General features: G+C 41.0%; 1 protein-coding gene across 1 annotated transcript in view; it reads left to right on the top strand.

Annotated features, from left to right (window-relative positions):
* Positions 1-22,177, top strand: part of Rheb (Ras homolog, mTORC1 binding) — a 40,798-nt gene that overhangs the window by 4,391 nt on the left and 14,230 nt on the right. The window contains exon 2 of the mRNA XM_034519559.2: positions 19,295-19,366. Within this exon, the coding sequence (XP_034375450.1) occupies positions 19,295-19,366 (72 nt within the window). The remainder of the gene's footprint in view (positions 1-19,294; positions 19,367-22,177) is intronic.

The raw sequence follows: 22,177 nt of genomic DNA, 5'->3' as shown, positions 1-22,177 counted from the left end.
CTTGGCTGTTCCCTAGGAATGGAATTGCTGGGACGTGGGTTATTCCTGTTTCTGACATTCTACAACATCTCTCTTTATGTTCCTATTAACAATGTATTAGGCTTGGAATGGTCTCTATCTTTACCAACTCTTGTCTACTTGGCTTTAACCGTCCTAGTAGGCTTCAAGGATATATGATTTATAAACCATTTCTTCCACATATGGTGGTGAAGTTGTGCTTCCATTTTTCTTAGCTTGGTGCTCAGGATTCAGTTTAGGGCCTTGCTTGAGATCTAGTTTGTTTCCCGTTTGCACTTTGTGCTTTGGGTCTTATTTCCAGGGAGCTCATCGCCTAATGAGAAACAGTGTAGCTTTGCTGCTGCTTCTTCCTAATGTTTTATAGCCAGCTCTTCCTTTTAGGTTTATGACTTGCTTGAGGTTAGTATGAGTGGAGTGAGAGAAGGGTACAACTTGTCTCAGCCTGTTAGAAAACTTCTTTCCTCATTGAATTCCTTAGTGCAAAGTGAGACGTGCATAGATTTCCCCTCTGCTGATCTTTGCTGATCTGTTTGTCTTCACACAATCCACAGTCCCTCTGACATCACTGTAGTGTCATCAGTAGGGCTATAGGAGTCTTCTAACAAGTTGAGGGTTTTTTTTTTTCTCCCAAGATTAATGTACCTATTTTTAGCCCCTTGTATGTAGAACTAATTTGCCAATTCCTGCCCATAAAGCAACCTAGATTTTGCTGGTATGCTTTTCAGATCTGAAAGAATCTTTTTATTATTTAGATTGATTTATTTTGTGTATGAGTGTTTTGCATGGGTACATACAAGTCTTTAAGACAAGAAGAGGCCATTCCTCTGGAACTGTATTAGTTACAGGTGATTAAGAATTACTGTGTGGGTGCTTGGAAATGAACCTGGGTCCTCTGCAAGAGCAGCAAATGCTCTCAACCACTGAGCCATTTCTTTAGCCCCCAGGAAAGACACTCTTAATAATTGATTTTTATAAAGCAATGAATTTTCATCTCCTAATTTTATTCCAGTATGAGGCAAAAAATGGCCTTTATCAGATGAATAGTTTAAAATAGGTGATGTGTGTGTGTGTGGGGGGGGGGGTGTTGTTTGTTTTGTGTATAGTTTTTCAAGACACAATTTGTCTGTGTAGCCCTGGCTTTCCTAGAACTCACAGAGATCCACCTGCCTCTGCTTCCTGAGTGTTGGGATTAAAGATGTGTACCATCACAACGTAGCTGAAACAGGTGAACTTTTATTAGCTCTTTCAGGTGGTGGCGAATTTTTGGTGCACACTGAATCTCTCTTAAGTAGTAACCAACGGTATCTTTTTATTAGTATATATATTTGAGACAAGCAGGTATGTACATGGGTTAGAGGACAGCTTACGGAAGTTAGTTCTCTTGTGTGCAGTCTGCAGTCTTGCTATCTGTTCCCTTTGAATTAAACCACATTGTTCTGCTTTACACTCTGAGTTGCTTTTATACCTGACTGATTCTGTCCTGTGGAACTCAGGTCATTGGTCCACTGTTACACAGATCATCCATATGTTGGTTCATTTTAATATGCAGATACCTTAAAATTACATTTGTTGCTGGGTATGGTGGTGCACACGTTTAATCACAGCACTCAGGAGGCAGAGGCAGGCGGATCTGTGAGTTCCAGAACTCACAGAGCTATGGCTGTTACATAGAGAACCCTATCTCGGAAAAAAAAAATTAGATTTACTAATATACCATCACCAACCTCGGAAGAATCTTAAGTATTGATATGTTGTTACAAGCTTTTGGGGGGCTAGAGAGATGGCTCAGTGCTTAAGATCACTGACCTGGGCTCCAGGTCCTAGCATCTACATGCAAGCTCACAACAGGCTATAACTCCCAATTTCAGGGGAATTTAATGCCCTCTTAAGGCTTACTTGGCATTACACGCCTATAATATACAAAAATTCATGCAGGCAAAACACTCATATACATTAAAAAACATTTCTAATCTAAAAAATATTTGTTAACACTTTTCTAGGCTGGGACTGACATGCAGGTCCAAAATCCTAGCTACTTGAGAGTCTGAGGGAGGAAAATCAAAAGTTCAAGGCTGGTCTCAATAACTCCAGAATAAAAACAGAGGACAGCAACATAGCTCATTGGTATTGCATCTGCCTGACATGTTGTAGGCCCTATTTTAATTTCCAGTACCACCACAGGGGAATGGGAGGTGCTGTTCAAAATTCTGATTTCTTCCTTGATAGATGTAGTTTTGAGATTGTACTACTGGTTTTTACTTGAGTTGGTCACCTCCTTTCCCCACTCAGAAGGATTGGAGGATAGTAAGGGAAATAGGGTCTTAGCTCAGGCTAGCTTAAAACTTTCAGTAAACTTCCCTGCCTCTGCCTCCAAGTATTAAAATTATGTGAACAAGGTTGTACCCAGTTGAGATCTGTTTCTTTAGTGTCTTAAAATCTGTCAGATTTGAACTAATGATTGTTGTTCTTCTAAGTAAAAAGATGTGATGAAGTGGCTGGTGCAGATGTCTGTTACTCTGCTTGTCTTGAGATAGTCGTGTTTCTGGTGTGTAGCAGCAGTGCTTATTCAGACATTCCATGGCATCATGCAGAATGTTTTTTTTTTGTTGTTTTTGTTTTGTTTTTGTTGGTCTGTTTGTTTATTTGTTTACTGTTCGTGGCAGTGCTCCTGCCATGATTCCTATGTCAGGGTCAATGAACAACTTTCAGGAACCTTTATTTCTTTCCATTTTCTCCAGACTTGCATAACAAGCACCTTTAGCTGTTGAACCACCTTGTTGGCCCTCTTGGAGAATACTAAAAAATGTGCAAGGGTCAAGACCCAGTAAACTTAATTACTTTTACTGTGTTTTTAAGGCTGTTGGCAAATGAATGAGGCTTTTCCCTCTGAGAGTGTTGTGATAGAATAAGATGATTCACCACTTGGTTTGTACCTGCTGGCTTGGTTCTTGCTGAGGGATGCCCACACAGGCATTGCCATTGCATTTGCATCTTTTGTACAAATGTGAGCATAATGCAGTGACTGACTTGGTGATGTTTCCACCTTATGCGTCCTGAGAAGGTCCAGAATTCTGAAGACCACAGCCTAAGATCTTACTACTTACTGTTATATAAAGTTGAATTTAAAAAGATGGGTGCATTGTAGGTACAGTTAACAAGGATATGTGTGAGAGCTGAGGCTTAGCGAGGCAAGATCTTGGTGTGACTAAGAACGGAAGGAAGCTGGGGGTGGTACAGCATAATGAGGTGAGAGTAAGAAATGAAGTTGGGAAGGCGGGCACAAGCTACAGGGCCTCAAAAGAACTTTGGAAAGTCATTCATGCTGGGTAGGAAGCAGTGAGTTGCAAAAGAAACTCTCTGTATGCAGCTCCTGTGGCCTGGTGTGATGCTCGCTGGATGTGTTGTCTTTGTACTTGATAATGGTGAGGTTTCCAAAGATTAAATAAAATTGCCGGCGGCAGCATGCTATCAGTATACTAAAACATGGTGTGTATAAATACCAGCATCGCTGAAAGCTGAGGGAGTTACATAAATTAAAAACAGCAGCTGGATCACAAAATGAGAACCAGCTGCCTCTACCTGCTGTAATATAGGAAGTCATTATTGAGCAGTGTTTTTCTTAATTGAAGGTACAAAATAACGAGCTGTTAATAACGCCTAATACTGTCCATAAGTGGATTGTTACCTAGTTCACTAAATGGAAATTGAATTTGATCATCGTCGTGAGGGTGGGAAGCAGTGTGAAACCTTTGGCTTGTCATGAAGTATCACATTAACTCTTAACATTTGATAAAGTGCTCTCAGGATTCTTAAACTTACTGAAGCAAACTGCTTAGTACTTTTATGTTGCATGAATTGCTTCATTGATAACGCAAAACAAAAAGAATTTTGAATATCATTATTACATTTCAAAATTGCTAAATTTTCTTGGGCTTCTGAAGTTCCCTACAGGGTATGGGAGCTTTCTTTATTTTTTTTATTTTATATCTCTTTATAGCCATGGTGTCCTGGAACTCACTAACTACATAGACCAGTCTGTCTTCCAACTGATAGAGATCTGCCTTTGCCTCCTGAGTGCTGGGATCAAAGGTGTGTGCCACCATACCCAGCTGGGAATTTTAATCTAAATTGATACTAATTCAGAACAGGAAGCTTGTAGCCTTTTTGTATTTTCCTGTGGATAGTTAGAGCAGAGTGATGGGCTCTTGAGGAAATGAACTCCCAAGGGTCCTGATGGCTTTGTTTCTTAACTGTAATGTCGCCCTGTAATGAGTCCAACCTACCATTTCTCTTTGTGCTTGTCTGCAGAAAGACTCCTGATGAAATTTTAAAACATACATTTTTAAACAATTTTGTTAAATTTGGTTTTCTTTCACAGTTAGAGTTGAATGTTAACTACATGATGGCATAATAAATCATTTGTAAACAGTATGCTAATACTTTTTTAAGTTTATGTCTTTAAATAAATGTGCTCAGCTGATATTTTAGCAGGAATTTTTTTTAAGAGAGTGTGTGTGTGTGTGTGTGTGTGTGTGTTTACGTGTATATACATATATGTACCTCCAGTCACCATGGTTTGTTGTCAGAGGACAACCTAAGGAAATCAGGGTTTTTTTTCCTTCCATCATGTGGGTTCCAGTGGTGGAACTTAGGTAGTAAACTGGGTTGGTGCAGGTACTCTTACCTGTCTCGCTCTGTCTTGCTAGCCACTGTTTGACTGGTATTAAAATCTAAATCACATATGAAACCTACTGTAAAGATATTAAACTATGGTTTCTCTTTTTGGCTACAGTTTTTGTAAGTAACTGAATTAAAATATACAGTGTAGGCATGATAGTGCATGCCTTGAATCCTGTACTCTGGAGACAGATGCAAGTGGAACTTTGTGAGTTGGAGACCAGTCTGGTCTACACAGTCTGGTCTTCCAAACCAGAGCTACACAGTGAGAGTCTGCCAGAAAACACAAACACACACACACACTTGCCAAAAGTTCACTCATAGTAATTAATCTGCATGACATGAGTGGCAGTGGGAAAATAATCTGCATTTTCCAATCCCTCTGTTGAGAAACTCCCTTTGTGTTAATTAGAGAACTGCCCTGATCCTTATGGTCCTGCACAGGGACAGGGATGTCCAGAACTGACATTGTGTACTGGGCCAAGATTTGAATCAAAGCATCATCAAGAATGCTCCTAGAGAGAGAAGACTCACAAAATTTTAGCTGCCAGTATAGTCTGAAATTTACATGGCAGGAAAATTTCTCGGGGGGGGACCCCAAACAAAACTCTAAACATATAGGTTAAGAAGTAGATTTTTCTGGGAATCTTTACAAGATGTTTTCTCTCTGTGAACCAGTTCATCCAAACTGATCCATGGGTAGGACTTTTCCCTCAGCTTTGTGTGTCAGTTGAATGTTGCCAACCCCACGAGTAGAGCCTCTTCCCTGAGAGCTGTCCCTAGAATTGTGAGCATTCTTCTGTGGAAGAGTCTAGGCTTTATCAGCTCTCCATCAGGATTTCAGTTTTCTCCACAGCTTGACACACTGCACTGTTGATTGAAGGGATTTAAAGTGCTATCTATTACTTACTCAAATAGATGTTGGTTAAATGCTTGAGGGCATTCTCTATCCATGTACCAAGCATAGAGCTGGCATGCAATCACTAGGCTAGGGAAATTCTTGAGAGAAACAGTCAGAGGGAGAGCTAAGATGGCTCTCCCATCAGAGGGGTGGAGGAGTGTCTCTCAGGAAAAGACAGTGTACTTCCACTGGTGGAACTGAGCTCTGTGCTTCGTGAAGAACAGCTTTGTAGACCCTAATAAGTTGTAGACTTTCATAAAATCTGAGATGTAAATATAATATCCAATAAAAAAAAAAGTTGTAGACTTTCCCTAAAGGATTTTAATCAACAGATAGTTATCTATACTAGGGATTGGCTGACTTTCTGCAGCGAGCCAAATAATAATCTCAAGTTTTTCAGGCTTTGCCTCCTGTTGGAAGTACTCTCCTTTGCCCTCATAGTATAAAAGCATAGGAAGGCAATACATCAACAAATGGATGTGGTTGTGTCTCAGTGAAATTATATCATGGGTTTGAAATTGGAATTTTATCTAATTTTTAGATATAAAATACTAGCTTTTTTTCTTGAAGCCATTGAAAGAAAAGCATGCACACCCGCTTTTAACTCATAAACAGTATAAAAAATAAAACAGATTCTGAGCCAGATTTGGCCCCTGAATCGTAATTTGTTTTACATTTCCAGAAAAATCTCCTGTATTATGGGAAGAAGGTGGGGCAATCGGAAAGACTGAGTTGTGGGCCAATGAAGGATGCCCCTCTGGTAGGGACTGTGCTAGCTAGTGTGAGCCAGCAGCGTTGTTCCCTTTGACTAAAAGAAGAAAATCCAACAGGGCCAAGGGCTAGAGGGTGGATAAGATTCATTTTTGCACTGCCAGATCTCACGTCTACCTGGCTTCTGGCTATAGAGATCCTAGCAATGACCCCACAGTTTTGGGACAGGTGGCCATGTTGGGAACTAATGTTTTCTGCTCCGGATAATGTCAACCAAGGGTTGATCCAGCATCTCTTCTCACTTTAGGGTTGGTTGTTTCTTTGTCACACCGGGGACAAGTGAAGTTTCTGAGCCCAGTGGGCTCACTGCTGAGTCAGCCAAGCAGGGGTGCTAGCGTTTGTGTATCTATATCAGTGGTTCTCAGCCTTCCTAATGCTGTAACCCTTGAATACAGTCCCTCGTGTTATGGTGACTCCCAACCATAAAATTATTTTTGTTGCTAGTTTATATTTGTAATTTTACTAGTTATGGATTGTAATGTAAACATTTGTTTTCCAGGGGGATACTGTGAAAGGGTTGTTTGACACCCCATCTCCAAAGGGTTGAGGCCCACAGGGTGTTTTTCTCATTCCTGTTGGGGATAAGTTTCATTTCTAGACAATTTCTTTCTTGGTCTCTACTGCATAGATATGTGAATGACTGAATAGAAATTTTAGTTTTAAGATAGCTGCACTCTACCTTTCTAAAGGTATTCTGAGCTTAATTTATACAAAGTTAGGTTATACAAATCGGATACTTGAGTTCCAGTAAAGTTTAATTTAGCCCAGTATATTCAAAGTTCTTTCATTTCAACATATAATTTAAAAATATTTTTATACTAAATCTCTAAACTCTTAATGTACACATGTCAAAGCTACCTACTGTGTTTCATAACCATTATCCATGTGTGGCTCCAGGACAGTACTGGGTGTTGGAGTAAACCTGGTATATTTTTAACAACTTTTAAAGAAATTTCCTTATAAATATGATTGTTTAGCTGACAGATGGGTATTTTAAGCAATCTTAAATTTTGTACTCTTTAATCAAAATTGGTATTTTAATTTTTGTCTTTTTTTTTTTTAACCTGCACGTGTTTAATACAGCACACATGTTGAGATCAGAGGACCATTTGGAAGTTAGTTCTCTCTCTTCTCTGCCATATGGGTCAGACTTGGTGGTAAGCACTCTTACATATGGAGTTAACTTTCCAACCTCTTTTTTCCCCCCCTTTTTTGTAGGAAGGACTCTTTTTCACGCCCAACTTGCCCACTCATTTTGGATTAAATTTAGGAATGTTTATTTTTCTTTGACAGATATTAATTACCTGTAGTTTATTAAATAAAGTTATATTTTGGGAATCAATTCCAAAAACTCTGACATTTAATAAAATTCCTCATTTATATAATTTAGTCATTCATTCTTGTTTTCCTCAGAAGCATTTATTTTCTGGTAGCATAGTGCTTGGCAGTAGTAGGTACACAATGGTATTTGAGTGGATAATTTTTTTGAACCAGTTTTACTTATTTTCTCTTGTATTTATCATTTATAATAACTATAATTTAACCCCTCTGCCCCCTTTTTACTCTACCAGCATCTGTTTTTAAAGTTTGGGAATGGGTGTGAGAAAATGCAAGATGTTGTCAACCCTTCTTAACTCATAGGAACAAGTGAGATGACCCATGTGAAAGTGTTTTTACAAACTCTAATAAAAAGTGTCTTATGTGAGTTTTCTGTTAAACAATTTGGACTGAGGATGTAGTTGCTAGACTACTTGCCTATCAGCATGAAACCCTGGGCTCCAACCCCTAGCATCATGCACAACCCATGTGCTGGTGCATGCCTGTAATCCAGGATTTGGGAGGTAGAGGCAGAAGAATCAGATGTTCAAGGTCATCTTCAACTACATAGCAAGTTTGAGGTGAGACTAACGTGAGACCCATCTTTAAAAGAAGCAGGAGGAGGAGGGGTGGTATTTATTCAGGCCAAACGTAGTAGCATACAATTATAATCCCAGCATTTAGAGGCAAGATGCCCATGAATTTAAGGACAGTCAGAGCTGTGTAACAAAAATAAGGGGAAAACTTTGTATTGTTGACATCCATGCCTTCATCGGACTCTGCTGACAGCAGTGCTCCTATTAACAGTCATCCCAAAGTATACACAAGTTCCTGTGTGGCTCCTCTGAAATGAGGATGCTGACATAGGTATCTGTTTTAAAAATGCATCCTCAGTGACTCCAGCTGTATGTCACCTTCAGCTCAGGGTAACAACGAGACCAGGCAGACAGCTTGGTGTGTGGAGCTGCTTTCCAGAAGCCTGGCAACCTGAGTTGAAGCCCAGAACCTACATAAGACGGGTATACTGGGGAATTGTGCTGGTTTATTAAGGTGGTGATTGTAGGTTCTCCTTCAGGATTCCATGACTTCACTGGCCAGGACTAGGCATGGTTTCCTTCTTGTCAAGATGGTCTTAAGTCCAGTTACAGAGCTGTAGGTTGCTGCCAAGTAATTCATGCCAATTGGTGCCATGTTGGTCATTGTTGTGGTGAGTAGGCATCATAGCTGAGTAGGACTGTTAGTTCCTTCCCTTCTTGGAAGCTTGCCCAGAACTAGGGATCGTGAAAGATTGCCCTCAGGGAGGTGGCCTCTGAACTCTGTCTGAAGTACAGGTCTCTTCAGCAATGAGGATTGACCTTTCACCTCCAGAGGGCAATTCTGACTAACAACTTTTAGGAGGACTTTCAAGTGCCGGTGTTAGGGTTTTGTCTATGTTCTCTCTATGACTCTTTTGGAGCGGCATTGTTAGCTCAGTTAGGAATTTTTAATTTAAATTATATATGTATATTTATACACTAACTCACGTATTATATGCATTTTTAGGTAGTTAATAGTATCATTCCTTATTACTTAATACCTTTTGAGACATTCTTACTATTTTACCCTCCTCCCTGCTTCATTTATGTTCTTCTACCTCCCATGTCCTTTCCCCTCCCCCACTTTTGCCATTTTCCCCTCAGACCACATGTGCCATGCTGTTCCCTTCTCTGTGGCCCCTGACCCCACCCCAACAATGGGCCTTTTTGACTTTGCTGGTTTCTGTAGTTACTCCACAGTGTTTTGAACATACTTCCCTTCAGGTTCATAGCTTATATTTTTATTCACTTAATTCATTAAGGGAATGACTTAATTAAATTATAGAACAGTTTTTGTATATGCATGGTTCAGGTATGCAGGTAGTGGCCAGAAGTTGATGTCGAGTGAGATCATGTGAGCTGGTCACAAGATCTGTGCTTGGGAAGCAGGAAGTGGTGAGTGTTGGGGCTCTGTGGGCTTTGCCCTTTCTCTTTTTACTCATTCAGGACCCCCGGCCCACTGGATAGTGCTGCACACATGCAGGGTGGACATTCTGTTCTCAGTTAACCCTTCCCCGCACCCTCATGGGCATAACCAGAGCTATGTCTTATAGGTGACTGAAATATCATCAAATTGACCACACACTCTTTGTCTCATTAGTGGAGTCTCTGGTGGTCTAGGAATGTAACTTGAGGTTTATAATGTTTGGGTTTTTTTTTCTTGCTTCCTCCAGATTACTCCATCTCACTAACTTTCTCCTCAGCCTTTGTCTCTCCCTTATATCCCTAGTAGGGAACTTGGTTCCTGTGGTCTGTGACTTGTTCTATTCTGTATGTCACTCCTACCTCAAACACTCAAAGAATGTTGGTTCCCCTTTGGGTTTCTGCCTGTCCTCTTCCTTATGAGAGTCACTCAAGCCAGTTACAAGCAGGCACTGCCAGTTCCTGTTCCTTTTACAAAGACCTTAAAGGTTTACTGAGGGATGAAATGTTCCCAAGCTTGGAAGGAACTACAGAAATGCAGCTGGTAGGAGAAGTGGGAAGAAGATAGACGGTGTGAGGTAACTGTGGCTACAGACGCACTTGTGACTATCACTGCGGACACTAGGAGTGAAAGCTGAAGTGGATGCATGACAGGGAAGAGCAGGCAGAACTGCAGTTTTGTAGGAATGTCAGTCCCTCAGAGACACCCACAAGTCTTGGCTCATCACTGGCTGGTAGTTTTGTGTTTGATTTTGGGGTGTGTGGGTGTATGGGTTTGTGTGTTTACCAGTAAGTAGTTTTTCACTTGCATCCTTCTGATGAACTTGTATTCTTTCAGTCTTATCTGCAGGTTTTGTCTGGCTGATCAGTTTCTTTTTTTGAAGTTAGAAAGCGAATTCTCCTCCTTAATTGCCTCTGTAGTTTTGATCTCTGATTTTTTTCTTTAAGGCTCTTCTGAATCTCTACACCTTTTTATTATTATGGTTAGTTTTCTGCAGGACACACAGTTGAACATGCACTGAACTTGGGTTAGTGGAGTGGAGTTTTAAGTGGCTAAGATCTTTTTCTGTTGCCTGCACTATGTATTCTGTTATTTGTGGTCAAGTATGCAGCATACAGCTGCTGCACTACCCTAGCAAGGTGTTTGTCTGACAGCAGATAGAACCACACACAAATGTGCTCCTTGGGATTCTGAAATATTTCAGAGACGGATGTGGAACAAGCTATGTGGCATAGAGTAAACCAGGAGGAAATCTGTCTAGAACTGTTCCCAGGGAGAAAGGTTAGAGGCGGCTGAGAGGAACTAGATAAGAGAACAAGATAGTGTGTATGGATAGTGTCAGATGGACAGGTGTGCTTTCATAGTCTGAGTGAACAGTACTTAATGTTCACCTTGGTACCTGGAAGATAGTGGTAATGAAGAGATGAATGTCCTTGATACCTCAAGGGTCATGGCACATAATAATCATGGCTGTATCAACAGGGTTTAAATGCTTATGCTCTGAGCTGCTGGTGGGAAATAGAGCATTGGAGAACTCCTTAGATGGTACATCGGGATCATAATTCAGCTTGTTGCACAATGGTGGGACAACACACAGTGATACACTTGCTGATACTCCTGTACTAGAGCTTCCTGTCAAGGAGGTTTGAGTAGGGGTGATAACAAGTACCCTGTAGTGCTAGGTTGCTGGGGGTACACTTAGAACATAAAAAACTGCTAGTGCAGAAGAAAAGGGAGCTACAGAGGTAGGACCTAGAGAAGACCTAGCTTGTAAACACTAAGGCCCAAAGATACTGCTGAACAGGCTAGCAGTTGATTAGATTAGGATCACAGATTTATCAGACGGCTCACAGAAGGGGAATTGGAGGACCCTGACAAAGGAGTATTAGGAAATGATGTATCTTGGAAGTGAAGTGAAACCTGTAGAGGTTAGATAGAGATTGAGAGTCAGGGTTACAGTAGTATATCTCTGAGTCAGACTGCTAACCATTACAACATGGGACACCCTTCTGTAAAGTATATTTCTACCCTTTTAAATTGCAACCTATAGTAATAAACTTCATATGGTCACCCAGTTATAAATGTGTCCAAAACTGAGGTTTCCCAACAGCTTTATTTGCATTCCTATTTCTAAAAGAGAGAATGTGGACCATGGCTCAGGAAGAGAGTCTCATGACCCAGTGGTTCATTGCCCCCACTTTGAAAACATTGCCTCAGAGTAGGTCTGGATGGGATGATGACTACTGGAAAGAATGTGTGCTGGAAGAATGCCCAAGACTGATTGACTGGTCCTCAGCAGGTGGTGAGGCACAGGAACAGTAGTTTGGGTCACAGTGACCAGCCCTCACTTCCTGATGTGTCTAGGAGACAGGTAACCAAAGTGCTGTAGAGGTGAGGTTACAGTGATAGATACTACTGGGTTTTGCTACAGCGTTAGGTTGTACATAGGACATTAGTGTCCCTGTATGTTAAGAGGTAGAGGTAGAACAGGGCTGTCACTCAGTGTTAGGGTTTCTGCTTAGTGTGTTTAAGTCCCTGGGTTCAATCTTGCAGCACTTCAAAGAAGAGGAGTCATTGGAATGGTTGTGCCTGCCCCAGATTTGGTACAGTAGTTGTAATGGATATCGCCTACTGCCTGTCATCTAGTTAGCAGAGCAAGACCCTACCCTATCCATCTTAGCCCAATGAACCAGAAACGTAAACTGTTTTAATAGAGAGTGCTGGGTATGGGGACAGAAGTACAGGAAAGCAGTTATATGGTTTTTAGGAGAAGAAACATAAAAACAAGTTGAGAATTAATCTGAAAACAGCGAAGTGGTTATATAAGTGAGACACGTTTTCTTTGGTAATCACCAAGCATGGGAACCAGTAACAACCTGGAAAGTACAGCTTTAGAGAACATAGAGTGGAGTACTTAGCATGCTAGTTTATCACAGCAGAACAGAGAAACCAACTTGATGATCTTGATGTCCTTATCTAGTGAAAGTTGGGGATTTTTTTTAAAGAAAAAATTCTGTGGTTTTTAAAACAAAGACAATTGTTTGGTTAGGAAGAGAGGAGTCTGTGGAAGCTAACTGTGGGACTTGAGGCTGGTTCTTTTCATAAAATTTATAATGTGTGCTGTTGGTTGCTGATGGTTTGCCCTTGCTGTCCAGGTGTGCACTCCTCTTCTGTTTATTTCAGATCACTCTTGGGTTGTTTTTTCCTGTAACATTTCTCAGACACCTCCCCTGCCCCCAAAGTTTTAGTTTTAGTTTCTCCTCAGTACAAATTTAGAGCATGGCCATCTTTGCAGACTTACCTTTGACAAGTCGCTAGTGTTTTTTGAAGTTAGATTTCCTAGAGACAAAAGCCAAAGTAAATCTCAGGTATTATGAGGGGGAATCATAAATGGTGGCCATAATGAAGAATACAATTTTCTCACCTTTGACAAGTCGCTAATGTTTTTAGCAGTTAGATTTGCTAAAGACAGAAGCCAAAGTAAATGTCAGGTATTATGAGGGGGATACATTTTGATTTTTAGTAGCCTCCAACATAGTGCACACAGAACTTTTTCACAAGAACTGAACTGCTGTTTCAAAGGTGTCCCTGGAAGCTACAGTATAGTAGCAGCACTGAACACACCTGAACACAGGTGTTGTGCTTTATTGACAAGGATGACTAATCTGTGTTGACTAGCAGATTTCATTGACAGTTGTCTCGTGTTCTACTTTCTAATGAAGACAGAACAGCTAAGTGGAACCTTCCTGTCTTAGTTTCAGTAATTAGTGATCTCTCCCTTAGGAAAGTCCAGCAAGGGAGGAGAGACCCAAGGGAGACCCAGCTGCTCACAGCCTCATTTCTCCTAATGAATAATACCTTTCCTCCAGGGGCCAGTCAGAAGGACATTCAATTAGCATCCTAAAGAGTCAGGGTTTAAATTCTGTTACCCAGCTGTCTTAGGATGACACTAATTGACTGTTCTTTGTTGGGTTTAGGCTGGACTACCTCATGTACTTTTACCAGATGATTTGTTACTAATATCAGGTTAACTTTTCTTATTAGAATACAAGTGGTCACTTCTGAATGTGCAACAAGAAGTGTATTTTTTTTAAATGGAGTATCTCTTCACAACTGGTCAAGATGCCAAAGTGTTTTAGAGCGTTCAGCCATAAATGGGATATCTGTATCATACTATGTCCCAACAAGGCTCAAGGAACAGCCGAAAGAGAAGGCAGAGGTCAGAGAACGCTGGTTATAAAACTGTCTCTGCATTCATGAACTCAGAGCTGCTGTGGTTGCCCCAACAAGACTTGGATCAAGCAAGTCAACAGCTCTTGACTGCTGATGACTGCTCCAGAAGTTGGGAGCAAGAGTGGGGTTAAGGTGTTCTTGTTTTTGTTTTTTAATGAACGTGGTCCCTGGTAGGTTAACCTGTTCCTGTGAATGGCCTCATACCCATGCATATGGGCAACACTAGTTGGACTCTGTGGATTTTTTTTTTTTTTTTTTTTAAGGATCGGGAGTTGAGAGGAAGGGGAGGTGAACCCAGGAGGAGTTCAATGGTGAGAGGAGGTGGATGTGATAAAATCTATGTCTGCATATATGAAATTCTCAAGGAATATATTTAAGACATATTTAGCTTTAAATATGTGTGTGTACATACATATATGTCTTTTCTTTGTCTCCCCTTTTTTCCTCTCCCCTCCGCCCCTAGAATGCTGATTACAGACATACATAATCATAGCTGGCTTTCTTTCACTATTTTAATCTAGACCTACACTGAAAATTGCAACAGAACTTTGTTATTATTATTCTTTCATTTTTAATTCTTTATCATTTAACTTTAGAGAGACAAAAATATCCCCTCCCTTCTTTCCATTTGTTAGGAAGCATGTAAACTGATCCTTCCTCCCATCTCCTAGGATATTTAAAGTACTCTTCAAAGGCCTCTTAAGAAATATCTTGAGCAGAAGTGATGGCTCAGCAGGTAGAGACACTTTCCCACCAATCAGAGTTTCATTCCTGGGACCCACAAGGTGGAAGGAGAGAACCAGCTGCCCCAGGTTGTCCTCTGACAGCCATAGAAGCACTGTGTGCGAATAAATAAATGTAATTAAAGTCTTTTTACAAATAACTTTTTTCTCTTCATTCTTTCTAATTAGACTTCTGACTCTAAGCAGTTGTGTTGGATGTATATATACATAAGTAAGAATTTTCTTTTGGAAGACTGGAGTAATGGTCCAGTGGTTAAGACCACTAATTGCTCTTCCAGAGGAAGAGTTTGATTGCCATTACCCACGTGGCATTTCACCCACCATCTATAACTCCAGTTCCAGAGGACCCAACATCCTCTTCTGACCTCTGCAATCATAGGCATGCAGGCAAAACACTCATACATAAAATAAGGATATACATTTTTTTTGAAAAATATTTTTTCTGACTTCTCAGTTTTACTAACATAAGAGGGATTTTTTTTTTCCTTTGCTCTCTTTGTTCATGGAAATAGTACCTAAACTTTGTGTTAGGTTCTTTGTTGGTAACATGTCTAACCTGGACTCATTTGGGCACAATCCACTTAACCTTGTGTAGTACCTGAAGTGCTATTGTATCATGGACAGACCCATGATTGGTGCTAATAAATGCTAATGAAATTATTGTTCTGTTAAACTGAGTAGAAGAGATGAGAATTGAGCTTTGGTTTTATTCATTTAGGAATGAGTGTCTGTGGTGTGTCAGGCTGATCTTAGTGGACTAATGGTGATTGTGCCAAATGGGGAGAAGAGATGACAGATGGCGGCAGGAGGACTGTTGCTAGGGAACAGGTACTCCCTTAGGTAGGGTGGTTTGGGGATAGGATCCCTGCAGAACTGACATTTGCATTTGACAGAATGGCAGGAATGAGTCATACACTCAGAAATCTGGGAGTGGTGGTGGCAGCTAGGGTTGATGTCACAGCAGCGGGAGGTTGGCAGAGGCAGGATGGTGGTGACTGGACCTGAGAAGGCCCAGACAAGTGAATCAGTTAGCACATGTGGTTCTGTGGGCCATGGTGGAGTTGGGAGTCCATGTTGATTGTAGTAAGGGCTGGGCTGCTGGTGGGGAGTAAATGAGTGCCAACTGGGAGGTTGTCTGTCTGCAGTGGATGGGTGCTGCTTTTTATGAATTCATCTCAAGTTATAGCTCCTTGGTGTGAAGACATTCCTCAGCCTGTGAGCTGTGCAATTCAGAGTATGACTCAGGGAACACGAACTACACCCTGCCTGCAGTATAGGGATAGAGTAGAAATACCATTCAGAGCAGGAGTTAAGCCCAGCAAGCCTATAAAACACATGTAATAATATCTGAGAGCATGAAAGAGAGGAGTTTGCCAGTGATACGAACAAGATACACTTTATTATTTACTGACAACAGTAATCGAGGATCTTTTCCTTTTGTCTTTACAAGTTAGGGACCCTGTTCTAGCATGTTCCGGGAGACATTAAGAAAGCATATAGGAGAATAAGGTAGGGTTTTAGTTGTACTTCTGTGCTGTGAAATTCTGATCCTGTGGATTCTGTATTAAGGAGTATTTAACTAAAATGCTTGTGTGGCAGGTTTTTTTTTTTTAAGCTGATAATCTAGTAACACTGATGGCCGTCTGTGAAGAAGCACACATGAAGATAATGCACTAAGGCAGCAGGTGTCAAGGACAGCATGGGAATTACCTTGACTTAGCTTCCTTTAAGAATTTACTTTTGGATGTGAGGGCCCTCTGGCTTCTACATGTGTCACTCAATTGAGTCAGCTGACCTGGCTGACTGGGCAGATGTCCTCTTCCTCCCTCACTACTCCAGTGCTCATCCCTCCTTCTTCTGTCAAGGATGTAGAATAGCTGTGCTTCCCCTGCTAGAACCTCCAAACAAGCTCTCAAGAATTTTATTTTCAGTTCCAGGACAATCAGAGCTGCACAGAGAAACCCTGACACGAAAACAAGAACTTTTTTTTTTTTTTTTTTTTTTTAAACTTTCTTGGCCTTAGTAGTGGTGTACACCTTTATCTCCAAGCATCCCAAAGGAACACAGAACTCTGCAGTCTAGGCTGGGCCTAGTCTATAAATGTGAGTTCCATCAGGCCAGTTAAGACCTGAAAAACAGTTCTTCCAACTTAATTAACTAAAATAATGAAAAATTAAATCATTTTAAAAATAGACATGAAGCCAGCGGTGATGGTGTACACTTTTAATCCCAGCACTCAGGAGGCAGAGACAGGTGGATCTATGAGTTCTAAGCCAGCCTGATCTACAAAGTGAGTTCCAGGGCAGCCAGGGCTACACAGAAACTCGTCTCCAAAAACCAGATGGATGGATGGATGGATGGATGGATGGATGGACGGACGGACGGACGGACGGACTGCTGTAAACATGACCAAGGCACCATTTAATTGGGGCTGGCTTACTGGTCCAGAGGTTCAGTCCATTATAATCAAGGTGGGAAGCATGGCAACATCCAGGAGGCATGGCACTGGAGACAGAGCTAAGAGTTCTACATCTTGTTCCAAAGGGAACCAGAAGACTGGCTTCCAGGCAGCTTGGAAAAGGTCTTAAAGCCCACGTCCACAGTGGCACACTTTCTCCAACAAGGCTTCCTAATAGTGCCACTCTCTGGGCAAAGCATATTCAAACTACCACAGATAGATGAAAATAGAAGGGGGAGTATGTAAGAAGAAGGGGACCACTGAGAGGTAGGGAGGGGACAAGAGAGAGTGATAAGACATGTGAATATAATCAAAGTGCACTATGTACATAGTAATACAAATGTGAGTTTGTACTTTTTTTTTTTATATAAATGTGCACTAATAAAAGTATAATTGGAGGGCCTGAAGAGATGGCACAGTGGTTAAGAACACTGACTGCTCTTTTAGAGGTCCTGAGTTCAGTTCCCAGCAGGTGGCTCACAACCATCTGTAATGGGATCTGATGCCCTCTTCTGGTGTATCTGAAGAGAGTGACAGTGTACTCACATACATAAAATAAATATATAATTGGAAGGTCTGGGAAGAAACTCAGTTGGTAATGTACTTCCCTTGAAGTTCAGCCCATAGCACCCACAGTTTGTGTTTTGTTTTGTCTTAAGGAAGCTGTGATTAGAAGCACTTGCAATCCTGGGCATGCAGAAGTGGAAGACTGGTAGAGCCTGTGAGCTCTGTTTCCAGCCAATAAGAACAGCTGCTACATAAAAAGTGAAAAGATGGGCAGCATCTGAAGGAGGGCTAACATTGAAGACTGTCCTGTGGCTTCCATAGGCCATGTGCACAGACACAAAACCCAAACTTGTTAATTACTGAAATGGAGGAAAAGTTTATAGGAATTGCACCTGCCCTCCCCTACCCTTTCCCATTTTTGTTTGTTTAGTTCTTTATTTAGGTTTATATTTTCACATGTATTGTGTTTTCACATGTGTGTGTATGTATATATATATATGTGTGTGTGTGTATGTATATATATATGTGTGTGTGTGTGTGTGTGTATATACACATACATACACACATACATACATTTATACATATATTTGTGTATGTACCATCTGTATGCCTAGTGCCTACCCAGAGTCAAAAGAGAGTGTCTATCTTAGTTAGGGTTTTACTGTTGTGAAGAGACACCATGATCGAGGCAAATCTTGTAAGGACATTTCATTGGGGCTGCCTTAGAGGTTCAGAGTTTCAGTCTAGTATCATCGAGGTGGGAACATGGTAGCATCCAGGCAGGCATGGTACCGAGAGAGCTGAGAGTTCTACATCTTCACATGAAGCCTGCTAGCAGAATACTGACTTCTGGGCAGCTAAGATGATGATCTTAAAGCCCACACCCACAGTGACACACTTACTCCAACAGGGCCATACCTTCTAGTAGTGCCACTCCCTGGGCCGAGCATATACAAACCATCACAGTGTCCAGTCCTCAGGATTGGATTCCTATAAGACTGCTCCCAATTCCTTATTCTTGAAGCTGACTTTGTGTGTGAAAGTTCCAGTGTGGGGGCAGAGTCTATTGATTGAGGTATCACTTTCATGTCAGAGGACATGGGCCCTGAATAAAAAAGAATTCAGAGTAGACTGAGTAAAATGTCTGTCATTTAGTTGTAAGCCACTAAGTGGGTTCTGGAAATCAAACCTGGATCCTCTGGTAAAGTAGCCAGTGCTCTCTACCATGGAACCCTCTCTCCAGCCCCTGTTCTTTTGTTTTAAAGAATTTCCCTTAACTGTCCCATGTGCTTATTGGTCAGTAATACTTATGAATGTCACTGGTTATAACTTAATTGTCTTCTCATATAAAGCAAATATATTTCACCTTTGAAATTACTTACACAGGTGGTAAACTGTGATACCTTCAGTTTATCTACTAGAGTAGGTTTTAGCTATGGGTTTTGTTTGTTTTCAGTTATCAACATTACTTTTTATTACATGTATAGGAGGGGAGTTGGACTTACAGGCAGTTGTGAGCTGCCCAACACAGGTACTGGGAGTCAAACTTGGTTTCTGTTCACATGGCTCTTAAATCACTGAGCCATCCCTCTAGCTCTAGAGTGACTTTTTTGTAAAGCAGTTATTTTTATGCAGATATGCCAGTAATTCTAAATTGTTCTCTTTTTACAGGGAAGTCCTCATTGACAATTCAGTTTGTTGAAGGCCAATTTGTTGATTCCTACGATCCAACCATAGAAAACAGTAAGTATTGTTTTCAACTACTTAGGAACTGAGAAAGCATTTTTTGTACACAAATACTATTTGTATAGTCTTGAAGGTTTGGATGGTTGCAGGGGTAATCTGTTAAATTTACATTTCTCCAATGGGGGAGTTAAAATTGACAGATATTTTACTCAGTCTACCTTGATTCTTTTTTATTCAGGGCCATGCCCTCTGACATGAAAGTGATACCTCAATCAATAGGACTCTGCCCCACACTGGAACCCTGATACACAAAGTCAGCTTCAAGACTAAGGAATTAGGAGCAGTCTTATTTTTATCCCCCCCCCCCACACACACACACTCAGCAGGAGCCCTTTGTATAGGTGTCAAGTTTGAGAAGAGTGAAACCCTGTAAACCCTCATACCTTAAGGAGCACCTGCTCTCTGTGAGTCCTAAGACTTGAAAGAGGCTGCTGGCAAATGGGCTGTTCTGGGATCCCAGCAGGTGCCTCAGCATTGGAACAGAGTTGTTTCTAAGTCTGTTGGACTTCACATCACATGCAAGAAAGGGCCTGTGCAGCCAGAAGCAGCCATGGCCTTTATCTTGTTGTCTTTGAGACCCTTACAGATGTTCAGGCTGGGATCCAGCACATCCAGAGCACCTGCTTTGTTGAGAGCTCAGCCTTCTTTTTCAGTATTTTAGAGTCCCTGGTAGACTCTGGAGCCAGGGAATGAAACTCTTGAGACCAGGACTGATGGAGAAGGGTTTGCTGTCCATAGCATACAGATTTAGCATGTTAAATGGAGACAGATTCAGTGGCTATGTTCATAATAACTAGTATGTTGGCCTTCACCTCCTGAGCTTACAGTAGAAAAAAACACTGATGGGCTTTGACTCTCAGTGAGAGTGAGCGCCTACAGATCAAAAAGGCCTGGTGTTGAAAGAGTTTTGTGGGAGTTAGTGGGGTGGGGGAGGCTGATGGCTCTCAGTGTTTGTTGCTGGAGGTCCAAGTTGATCTGTGCCTCCTAGCTTGATTGCATTCCACACTCTCCTCTGAGCGGTTAGGAACAGAAGGACATGGCTGTGGACTCAGCTTGACTGGCTTAGTGTTGTCAGTGTCACTCTTTAATGTACCTTATGTGTTCAGCAGTGAGGACATTATCATCAAAAAGATAGATTCATAGTGTTGAATTCAGTAAAGTCTGTAGGCAAGAGCAGAAATGATTATCAAATCAAATATCCCTTGAGGCTTTATGGGGCATATTTTGTCCTTGGGTTTTATTTACTATACTTTCTTTCTTACCAGGGTAGAAGCCTTTATTTTGTTCCTCCACTATTTGATAAGAAAGCAATGTTTGGTGATAACCATAATCTTGAAAGAGAAGAACATGAATTTGAAAGAGAGAAGAGGTTTCAGGCCAACTAAAGCTACATACTGAGACTTGGTCTTACCTTTTTGCCCCTAATATTAAAGATGTAGAAATAACATAATAATTATATAAAAATAACATAATAATTATACTTACCTTTATCATTATAGAATAGGTTATTTACAGCAAATAGTCACACTCTATGACATACCACTGTAAAAGAAAGTAGTTTGGGAACTCTGTCATTTTCAGTAGTTATAGGATAATAGAATTCAACAAAGAAAGCCATGTGTTTTCTAGTGTCAGAGAACAGACCAGAAGTACTACTTTCGCAGATACGGTTTATTGTCTTTTCTGTAGTGTTAATTTAACAACCTAATAAGTACTAAACTGGGAGGTTGTGGTTTACAAGCAAGAACAGGAGCAATTTATAACCTGTGCCATCTCAGGGTTGGTTGGCACTATGATTTGTGGTTAGTATTTTTGGTTTATTGCTTGGTTTTTTTGTTTGTTTGTTTGTTTTTGAGTCAGGGTTTCTTTGTGTAGCAGTCCTGGCTGTCCTGGAGCTCACTTCGTAGACAGGCATGTGCTACCACCAACTGTCTGTGGTTAAGAAATTCTGATGAAGAGTCTCACAGTGTTACTAAGCATGGCTTGCTCATAGACCTCTTGGTGAATATGAATTAAGGATGCTTAACATACCTTAGTGGTACCATCTTACTTTGTAAATGCCAAGGTTTCAGAAATCTATTACTTTTGTTTGTACAAAACTTCACCAGTAAATAGCTGTAGCCTGCTTGCATAGTGCTCATATCTTTGGTGGGAGTACAGGAGGTGGAGTCAATCGAGCTATGTATTCTATCCTGGTCTAGAACTCCTCCTGCTCTGCTCTCTGAGTGCTTGGACAGGTGGTTATCACCATGCCCAGGTTTCCTGTGTTCAGTTTTACTTATTATTCACAACATTGCTAGCATATTTTAGATTGATTGACTGCCTCAACTATTTTCTTCTTTGTTGATTTCATACATGTATAAAATGTATTTTGGTCATTTTCATCTCTGTTATCTCTGTAGTGATTAATCTGCTTTACTCTCCACTGTGGTGGCAGTGAAAATGCTCTGGTTTCTCAAATGAAAGACACACACACACACACACACACACACACACACACACAATCAGCCTTATATTTAATATTCCTTGATTAGCTCAATGGCTGCACCACTTCTAAACTTCCATGTTGCTAATGCCTCCCCTTCAATACTCCTAAATTATTACTTACTAAAATCTATATTTCATCTTTGTTACCCTAGACCCAATGGGGGAAGCCTTGGGACCGCTCTTCCCAGCTCTTACATGACTGGTACTCTGTCTTCTACAGCTCTCAAGCCTGCATCTTCTTTTCTTCCCAGCAATAGGAGTTCTCTGTCTCTTTGGTTCCCTTGCCTGTGAATCCTAAAGTCCCACCTCTGTCTCCCTACC

The sequence above is a fragment of the Arvicanthis niloticus genome, chromosome 15, assembly GCF_011762505.2.
Source record: "Arvicanthis niloticus isolate mArvNil1 chromosome 15, mArvNil1.pat.X, whole genome shotgun sequence".
Taxonomy (NCBI): domain Eukaryota; kingdom Metazoa; phylum Chordata; class Mammalia; order Rodentia; family Muridae; genus Arvicanthis; species Arvicanthis niloticus.
This window is presented reverse-complemented; position numbering and strand designations above follow the sequence as displayed.